At 41.2% G+C, this 10,000-nt stretch overlaps 1 protein-coding gene across 3 annotated transcripts in view; it reads right to left on the bottom strand.

The window, feature by feature from the left end:
• The window catches only part of LOC138059343 (uncharacterized protein DDB_G0284459-like), a 21,987-nt gene extending 11,997 nt beyond the window's left edge, over positions 1-9,990 (bottom strand). For all 3 annotated transcript variants that reach the window (XM_068904928.1, XM_068904927.1, XM_068904926.1), the window contains exons 1-4: positions 9,782-9,990; positions 8,693-9,286; positions 7,661-7,711; positions 1-24 (exon numbers count right to left, since the gene is read on the bottom strand). The exon at positions 1-24 is cut by the window's left edge and continues 24 nt beyond it. In XM_068904928.1, the coding sequence (XP_068761029.1) occupies positions 1-24; positions 7,661-7,711; positions 8,693-9,286; positions 9,782-9,865 (753 nt within the window). In that variant the 5' untranslated portion in view covers positions 9,866-9,990. The remainder of the gene's footprint in view (positions 25-7,660; positions 7,712-8,692; positions 9,287-9,781) is intronic.
• Positions 9,991-10,000: the final 10 nt, after the last annotated feature.

Below are 10,000 nucleotides of genomic sequence, written 5' to 3' on the forward strand. Positions count from 1 at the left end.
CTTCCGCTGTTTCTTATTCATCGGCTTGTGAAAAAAAAGGAAAATTGTGAATCTCGCCTAAAAATGTATACTGAAATCAAGATATTCTTAGACAAGTTTTTAATTAATATCTTGGTCAGCATGATATTATTGAACTCTGTTTTGGGGAGGAGGGATGGTACAGTGATAAGAGCACTTGCCTTCCACCAATGTGGCCCGGGTTCGATTCCCGGATTCTAGGCCATATGTGGGTTGAGTTTGTTGGTTCTCTACTCTGCACCGAGAGGTTTTTCCCCGGGTACTCTGATTTTCCCCTCTCCCCAAAAACCAACAGTTGATCTGATTTGTTCTGATTTCAGTTGATTTGTAGTCTCTCAAATTAGTGGAGCACTCGTGCTCGGCTAAATAATTTTGAGACTTAAATAAAATGATCATTTTTATAAAAAACCCTTATCAATCCGAAGGGTGATAATAATTTACGTGAGGCCTATGATCCACCCTGGATGGGGTAAGGGGTTCTTGAACGTCCCGAAACCTTTTGGGTGTATTTCATGTGACATAAAACGCTTTGCATGCAATTAAACTTGCAGTTGTTTCGTTTCCTCTGCTCTTGAAAAGATGTCAAAATATTATTTTTTCCGAATAAGCAGATCTTCGTTTCACGAACTGCTGTTCGGTTCCGAAACGCTTCCCGGGCTTTGAGTCAGGGGCACCTGCCTTAGATCTGCAGATCCCAGAACACAACATGTTGGTGAACAAGATCTAACATGCTCAGACTTTTCAGTCTTCAGAAGGTATAGTTAAGGTGTATCGCCAACAATCCGTGATTAGAATTTGTTAGGTGACGTCATAGACATGATTACGCAACTTAAGTCACTTGCTAGTAAGAGGAATTGAGAGAAACTGTGAGATACCACTGGGTAAATATCTTTGCTTGATTATAAGGGATAACTGTTTTTCATATCACTAACGCGATTTGCTGTAATTTAGATTTTGAGCCCTATTCAACCTCCCTTGTGAAAAGTACAGCGACTGACAGAAAGCTGGTGTAATAAATGGAGTTGTTTAAAACCGTGGTTAGTTAATCCTCGCTAGCAATACATTCAAAATCCAGTGTGGTTAGCTACTAATTGACGACTGGAACAGAAGATGACCGACAAAGCTAAGAATTCACGGCGAATTGCCAAGGGAAACTTCACACGAAAGCGGAACATTTTGATCAAGTCCATAGAGACAAGCCAAGGAATCGAGGTAGTAGAAACCAATTACTCAAAACTTGTTGATGCATGGGAAGAACTGGAAGGGAAGCACTTAGAGTATGTTAACTTCCTGACTGACGAGCATTTAGTGGACGAAGAAGAAATCTGGATGACAGAAGTCGAGGAAAAATATTCCAATGCATTTAATCGTAAAGTGAAATATGTCGAAAATGTCACTACAAGCGAAAAGGCAACGCGCGAGCACGCGGCTCGTCAAGAGGCCATTGACAACGCAAAAGTTAAAAGGAACACTGCGCGCGCTGTTTTCGAAGCTTCTTACGAAAGTATTTCGCACGCGTTGCAGTCAAAAGAAATGCCCAATTTTGCGTTAAAAGACTTACAGAAACAAATAGAAGATCAATTTCAAGATTGCAAAACCTTTAACGCTGAACTGTTAGAATTATTGCCCTTTGATTCAGCCGAATCTGAGATGCAATGGATAGCTAAAATCCAAACCTATTATTACGAAATTGTTGAACAAATTGTAGTTAGATATACTAACGTAAAAGAACAAGAGCAGATAAAATAGGAATCTGACGCGACTTCTTCCTTTCTACACCTGGAAAAGGTAAAAATGCCGCACTTTGATGGAGAACTACGTCATTACCCTCAGTTTAAAAGAGATTTCAACAAACAAGTCATGCCACAAATTCGTGGAAGAGATGCCGCATATGTGCTACGCTCTTGTCTTGGAAAAGAACCCGAAGGCCTGGTAAAGAGCATAGACGACGATGTGCAAGAAATGTGGCGAAGACTGGACGAAAAGTATGGAGATCCAGCCAAAATTGCAGACGTTATCATTGACGGCATACGTAGATTCAGAACACTTAAGGAAGGAGAAGATAAACGTTTCATCGAATTCGTGACTCTTGTAGAAGACGGATACAGAGACCTCACAAGACTCGGTCTAGAAGCGGAAATTACAACAACGAGTTCGGTCAGTATTATAGAGAAAGCTTTATCAACAGACATCAGAAGAAAATGGGCGGAAATGGTTAGTTGTCACGGAAGTCACATCGACAAATCAAAAAAGTTCCCTAGTCTTCTTGAATTTCTGCAAAATCAAAGGAGTGCTATTGAATACGACAGTGCTTCTCTTCGGACGACGACCAACAATCAACATTACAGAGGCACATCGCACTATACAGAAGGCGTCGAGGAAGTAAGCAAAGAACCCAAACCAAAATGTCTGATTCATGAACACGGAAGACATTGGACAGCAGACTGCAGAATTTATTTAGCCAAGCCAATAGAAGAGAAAAAGACGATCATCAAAGATAAACGAGCCTGTTGGTCGTGCCTAAAGATCGGTCATCGACAACGTACATGCAAATCAAGGAAAGACTGTGGTGTAGGCGGCTGCACAAGAAAGCACCATCCATCTATACACGAGACGGAAGAAACACCTCAGGAAGTCTCAGCCTCAGCAAATGTATGCCACAATACAAAAATTGACACCTGCCTGTTACAAGTACAAAGAGTTAAAACCAAAAGAGGAGAAGCTAATATAATGTGGGATAACGCCGCATCACTTTGTTTTATCACAAACACTAAAGCAAAGCAAGAGAAACTTAAAGGATCCAAAGTCGAACTTTCAGTCATCAAAGTTGGAGCACAGAGCGAGAAGATTAAGACCAACAAATACAAGGTACCTCTTATAGATAAGCAAGGTCACGTCATCGAATTCGAAGCTTACGGCATCGAAAGGATCACCTCAGACATTGAAAGTGTTAACATAGACGACATAGTACATCTTTTCAAGAACGTCACAAAGGAAGAAATCGAGCGACCCTCAGGACCTGTGGACATTTTAATCGGTTACGAATATGCAGCCTATCACCCGGAAAGAGAACAAAACATCGGTCATCTTGTGCTCTTAAGGAATCGTTTCGGGCGATGTATTGGAGGAACGCACCCGTTACTTAAAGAATCACATCTGTATCACGATTTCATCAATGCCAGAGTCAACACAGTTGTAGGCAAAATCAATATAGAAGACTTTTACAAAATTGAGAACCTTGGCGTAGAATGCAAACCGAAATGTGGAGGATGTAAATGTGGAAAATGTTCCTTAGGCGCGAAAGACTGCACTATTCAAGAAGAGCGAGAGCTGGAACTAATCGAACGAAATCTAAACTTTAACAAAGAGGAAAATCGCTGGGTCGCTGAGTATCCCTGGATCAAGGATCCTCAGAATCTTCCTGACAACCGGAAGGTCGCTTTCGCGAAACTGATAACGACCGAGAAACGTCTAAGAAGGAACACCGAACACGCAAAAGTGTATGACAACCAGATAAAAGACATGGTAACTAGAGGAGTTGCAAGGAAACTCTCCAAAAAGGAACTAACACTCTACAAAGGACCGGTGCATTATATCGGACATCATGAAGTTCTCAAGCCTGATTCCAAATCTACCCCAGTGCGCATAGTGTTCAATAGCAGCGCCAATTACATGGGTCATATCTTGAATGAGTATTGGGCTAAAGGTCCTGACCTACTCAATAACTTATTGGGAGTCCTTATACGTTTCCGAGAGAATAAAGTAGCCTTCATTGGTGATATTAAAAAGATGTACCACACTGTGAAGATGACAGAGTTAGATCAGCACACCCACCGATTTCTGTGGAGGGATATGGATAGTACAAGAGAACCCGACACATACATAATGCTAAGAGTTTCATTCGGTGACAAGCCGTCAGCTACGATTGCAACCGTTGCTTTGAGAAAAACCGCAGAGATGTCAAGAGAGAAATACCCAGAAGCAGCAGATATAATACAAAGAAATACGTACATGGACGACATAATCGAAAGTACGGACGATCGCAAACAAGCTATTAAACTGACTCAAGATATCGAGAAGGCTATTATTAAAGGAGGATTTGAAGTCAAAGAGTGGATGTTCTCAAGCGATACTGACAGACAAGAAAAAACAAATATACCGATCGAGGAACAAACAGAAAAGATACTTGGAGTTAAATGGAGTCAATCAGAAGATCAACTGTGTTTCGAAGTCAAGGTTAACTTTACTACCAAGCGAATACATACTTCAAGGTCTACGAGCGATATCGTCCCCACCCAAGATCCCCAACAGCTCACAAAGCGTATAATCTTGTCACAGATCAACAGCGTGTATGATCCCCTAGGGTTGGCAGGACCATTTACAGTAAGGGCCAAAATTCTTTTACGCCGTTTGTGGGGAACTGAACCGAAACTTGACTGGGACGACCCTATACCCGAGGAAAACCAACAGAATTGGTCTATTTTCTTCAACGATTTGAAAGACATGAATCAAATCAGATTTACGAGATGCCTTAAACCAATGGATGCTATTGGCGACCCCATTCTCGTTGTGTTTAGTGACGCATCCAAAGACGCATACGCTGCATGTGCATATGTACGGTGGCAAAGAAAGAATAACCAATTTGAGAGCAATTTAATACTGTCCAAAAATCGTCTTGCACCAATAAAAAAGATGTCCATTGACCGTATAGAACTGTGTGGAGCGGTACTGAACAAACGTCTAAAAGTGTTCATAGAAAAGGAATGTAGATATCGCTTTGAAAAGATCTACCACATCGTAGACTCTCAGATTGTACATGCCATGATACAGAAAAGCTCATACGGGTTCAACACGTTCGCCGCCACTAGAATAGGTGAAATACAGGAAGGAACAAACCCTGAAAACTGGTATTGGGTAGAGAGTAAATATAACATAGCTGACTGTTTAACAAGAGGCAGGAAGCCCGATGACATTGGACTTGAAAGCACATGGCAAAAGGGTCCCGATTTTCTTAAACAAACAGAAGACAAGTGGCCAATCACTCGTGATTACTTGGAGCCAAAACTATCCGAAGTAATCCGGACTACAATGGTAACGAAGATAGAAGGACCTCATGACACCCTAGCGTTACGAATTGACATCGCCAAATATTCGAGTTACGGCAAACTACTACGTGTCACTGCAAGAATTTTGAAATTTTACAGCAAATTTCCCAAACCGTCATTTAAAAGCGCAACGCAAGAACTGACACCTGAAGATATTAAAAAGTCAGAGATTTTCTGGATCAAAGAGATTCAGCAGAACATGAGAAATGATATTGAAAATGGCAAGTACAACCGTTTGTGTCCTATCACACGCAAAGACGGCATCTATGTAGTAAGCAGTCGTACTGCAAAGTTACAAACAAATTACGGTGACAACGAAGTTATATTACTACCATATGGTCATCCGTTCTCACATCTCTATGTAGCACAAACTCATGCAAGAGGACATCATGGCATTCTAACTACTGCCAGCAAAGTGCGCACCAAATACTGGATACCCAAACTCCTTAAGTTGGTAAAATCGATTAAGTTCAGATGCGTTATCTGCAAAAAACTTGCTAAGAAAACAAGTCAGCAAGTGATGGGCCAATTACCTGAAGACAGATTGAAGCCAGCACCGCCATGGTACAGTACAGGAATTGATCTTTTTGGTCCCTTTAAAATTCGGGACGAGGTAAAGAAGAGAACGTTCTCTAAAGCTTATGGAGTAATATTTAATTGTCTCGGAACAAGAGCTGTTTATCTGGATCTGGCAGCAGATTATAGTACAGACAAATTTCTGATGGTACTCAGAAGATTTGTGTCCCTAAACGGATATCCATCCAAGCTATTGTCTGACAACGGTACTCAACTAATTGCAGCAAGTAAGGAACTAACCGCTATAACAAAAACATGGGATTGGAAGAAAATTAAGGAATATGGCGTCATGAAAGGATTGCAATGGATCTTCACCCCAGCAGATGCCCCATGGCAAAATGGAGTAACTGAAGCTCTTATAAGATCGGTCAAGCGAGCAATTGAATTCTCGGTTGGTGAAAATGCTTTAACCTTCTCTGAATTGCAAACAGTTTTATTCGAGATTGCCAACTTGCTGAATGAAAGACCAATAGGGCGACACCCAACATCCCCTGAGGACGGAGCATATTTATGCCCAAATGACTTACTGTTAGGCAGAGCCACAAGCAGGATACCAAATGGCCCATTTGATGAAAACGCGAACACCCAAAAACGTTTCACGTTCGTCCAGACAATTGTTCATACATTCTGGAAAAAATGGAACTCGAACTACTTCCCAAGCTTGATATTAAGGCAAAAATGGCACACATCTCACCGAAATTTGAAAATCGGAGACGTAGTTATGATACAAGATTCCAACTTAGTGAGAGGAAACTGGAAGCTTGGAAAAGTGTCAAATGTTTACCCAGGTGCAGATGGGAAAGTGCGAAGAGTAGACGTGCAATACAAGAATCTCACCGTAAACGAACCTATGAAGCAATACCAAGGCAAAGGATATGTCACTGTTCAACGTCCTGTACAGAGACTTGTATTACTTATACCGATTGATGAAAACAAAATTAACTTCTAAGTGAACTTTCAGATACTATTTACTATGATTACTGTAACCTTTTTTTTGGCGGGGGAGTGTATCGCCAACAATCCGTGATTAGAATTTGTTAGGTGACGTCATAGACATGATTACGCAACTTAAGTCACTTGCTAGTAAGAGGAATTGAGAGAAACTGTGAGATACCACTGGGTAAATATCTTTGCTTGATTATAAGGGATAACTGTTTTTCATATCACTAACGCGATTTGCTGTAATTTAGATTTTGAGCCCTATTCAACCTCCCTTGTGAAAAGTACAGCGACTGACAGAAAGCTGGTGTAATAAATGGAGTTGTTTAGAACCGTGGTTAGTTAATCCTCGCTAGTTAATCCTCGTTAGTTAATCCTTCGTATTGCATTGCGCATCCCTACTGCGCACGATTTTTGCGTCATTAGCCAGCGCACATGAGCACGTGCACGTACAAAACGTAAGAGATTTCCCTCAAACTAAGCCCGATAGCGAAATAAATGCTCCTTTTCTCTCAAACGAGCACGGTGACCCCCGATTTTTCAGGTATGTGCTAAGAACAGTCTAATAAAAAACATATTTGAAGAAGAAAAAAAGTTTGATAGGAGAACATGAATTTTTTTGGAAAACAGTTCCGTACTGGGTGTATTTTGGCCAAGGCGAGGACTTCAAGCTAACCACGGAACTGTCCCAAAGAGTGTACTATTCCCACAACCAGGCAATCAAAACGGCGTAACGAAAGCAATACTGTTTCGCTTTCAAGTAACCAAGACTTAATTCTGTATGAAGGTGATTCGAATTTTTAACGCGCAACCAGTAAAAATACCCCATTTTAAGAGCCTGCTGACGCGTAAACAAGCACGGTGACCCCATTTTTTTATTGCATTTTTTAAATGTTCATATCATGAATGTTAATTATGCCAAGTTTCCAAACAAGTTTGATAGTAGAACAATTTCAAGGGAATTACCTTAAAATAGCTTTATTTGACACATTCAAGTTTTATCAAGAGAATTAGATACTTACGGGTTTCTTGTCAACCGGGACTGGCTCTTGGGAAGGAGAAGGACTGGACGTCTGAATATCACATGTGGATAACTTTTAGTTAATTTATGACTTAAAATTTAAAGCAGGATTTGCGGCTTAAGTCTGTACTGTAAACCTGCCAAAATAAGCTTCTGGTCCCAGTTGTCACAAGTTCAAAAGATGGATAACGCTATTCCCCGGATAAATCACTGTCCATTGGATAGCGCAATTGGTTTCGCTGACTTATCCACCGGATAGTGATTTATCCGACGGATAGCGCTATCCATCCTTTGAACAACTGGGACCTGGTGTTAATCTTGGTTTGGTTGAAGGGTCTCGGGAAATTGATGAGGAATAATGTTATATTTAACTTCAGGTGACCTAAGGCACATATAAATGAAGGGGGTAGTTTCTAAAGAAACTGTGGTGCTGCGTCGGTGGGGAAGTAGTATACAAAAATTGCGTTCTATCAACAGAGTTGATAATGTAAATTAGCCACTTTACAGAGATTCTAAAAGCTGACGTTTCGAGCGTTAGCCCTGACGAAGGGCTAACGCTCGATAAACCACATTTTTGTAAGGCACATATACACATGCATTTGTATCAAGTGACAAAGCGCAACAGGACATGTTACTGCGACCACAGTTGTCCTCCAAAGCCGGAAACTTTGGGAGAAACCACTGCTCAAGAATGTAGACTTCTGGTTGCCGTGGAGCTGTGTCACGGACGTGAGGTTTATTTTGTGTATTTTTATGAAGTAGTCCTCCCCACACGCTATGCAACTTAACGTTAACCCAGGATTTTTTTTTAACATCTTCGTGACAAAAAAATGTCTGTCGAGCACAGAGAATTTTAATTACAAACAACAGAGATAAACTTGGAAAAACTGTTAGGATGAACACTTTTCAAAAACCCCGCTTGCAATTCATTTTAATCTTCTTCAGTTTTGCTCATCCCTACCGCCTTTTGTATTTGCTGTTTCATTCAAACCTTCATTCAGTGTTTCATACGAAAGAATGAATATGTATATACCTGCATATGATCTTCCGTGAAAACTACTTTGGTCTTGTTTCCAGCCAGGGTGAGGGGCGTTAACGTCTCCGTCTCTAAAGCCTGTCCTGCTTCGTCGATCAAAATATGGGAGAAGAATCCGTGGAGCAAATTCATGTCAAAAAGGGCGCGGGACATGCCAAGGGTTGAGATTACAACCCGATGACCGATCACGTCATCACGAGTTGGTAGTTTAAACACCTGGTTCGAAGTTCCTTTGTCGGCGATCAGACAATACTCCTTCACCGTCTCAGAAACGGTAGAAAGTTTACGCAAAGTTGTGTAAATCCTCAGAGGCTTGCAAGCGCGTATACTGCCAGGATTTTTCAGATAGGTGTCCAGCAGAAGCACGTGTAGATCCGCAGCGCTGTTTGAATGCGTGCAGATGAGTACACGGTTGTCTTGGTTTACGGCAATACGACGAATGGCTTGATTCAGAGTGTATGTGTTTCCTGTGCCAAATGGACCGAATACCACAAGGGGAGGTGCGTCGTTAGCGGCAGCTGCTATTTTGCGAATAATTTCTTTCTGATCGTCATTCAGCTTTTTATCAAGAATCCATGTGAGAGGGTAAATCTAAAGGCAGAGATGGCATTTTTTTAGCTTCTATAATTTCATGAACTACCATTCATTCATTATGTACGGCAAATATAACTAGAACGAAACAATTTCGATCAATTTGGATCGTAAAATTTCGGCTGGATCGCTCAGTTCGAACGTGAGTGGAAGCGTGAGTGTTACCACTGGTGGAGGGTGGTCCCTAGGATAGATTGGTTACATAGCTTAGTGCTGTGTAACCACTCAGATTCCAGTTATATTTTCTGTGCATCATGTTATCATAACGTGGAATAAACATTTCCGCTTCCTTACATCCATTGTTGAATGCCTATTGAGCAAATTTCACCATTATTTATGCCTAAAAAGCTACCGGTAGCGATTTGGAACTAAAGGAAATAACCCAAAGCTATTTCCGAAAACGTCACACGTCAGAGAAAGGTAGAGTCTGGTCATATGAACCAAACGTTAAATGATGAAAGGGATTCTCAGCTATGACAAGAATTTTGACATTACCTCCTGTTGCGAAGACGAGTTGCCCAACTCGGGGAAAAGGATTCGAAAATGCTCTGGTCCTAGTCTGTCGATGTTATCATGCATCTCACAAAAAGCAAGCCGGTTAATATGGAACTAAATGTCTACTGTCACACAGGAATTATCTGACAAATCGAGCTCTTTGCAGCATCGTTGAGATAGCTTTAATATGACTCGACTGTCCTCCACGGAGTCCACTAG

Source organism: Montipora capricornis, chromosome 8, assembly GCF_036669925.1.
Source record: "Montipora capricornis isolate CH-2021 chromosome 8, ASM3666992v2, whole genome shotgun sequence".
NCBI lineage: Eukaryota > Metazoa > Cnidaria > Anthozoa > Scleractinia > Acroporidae > Montipora > Montipora capricornis.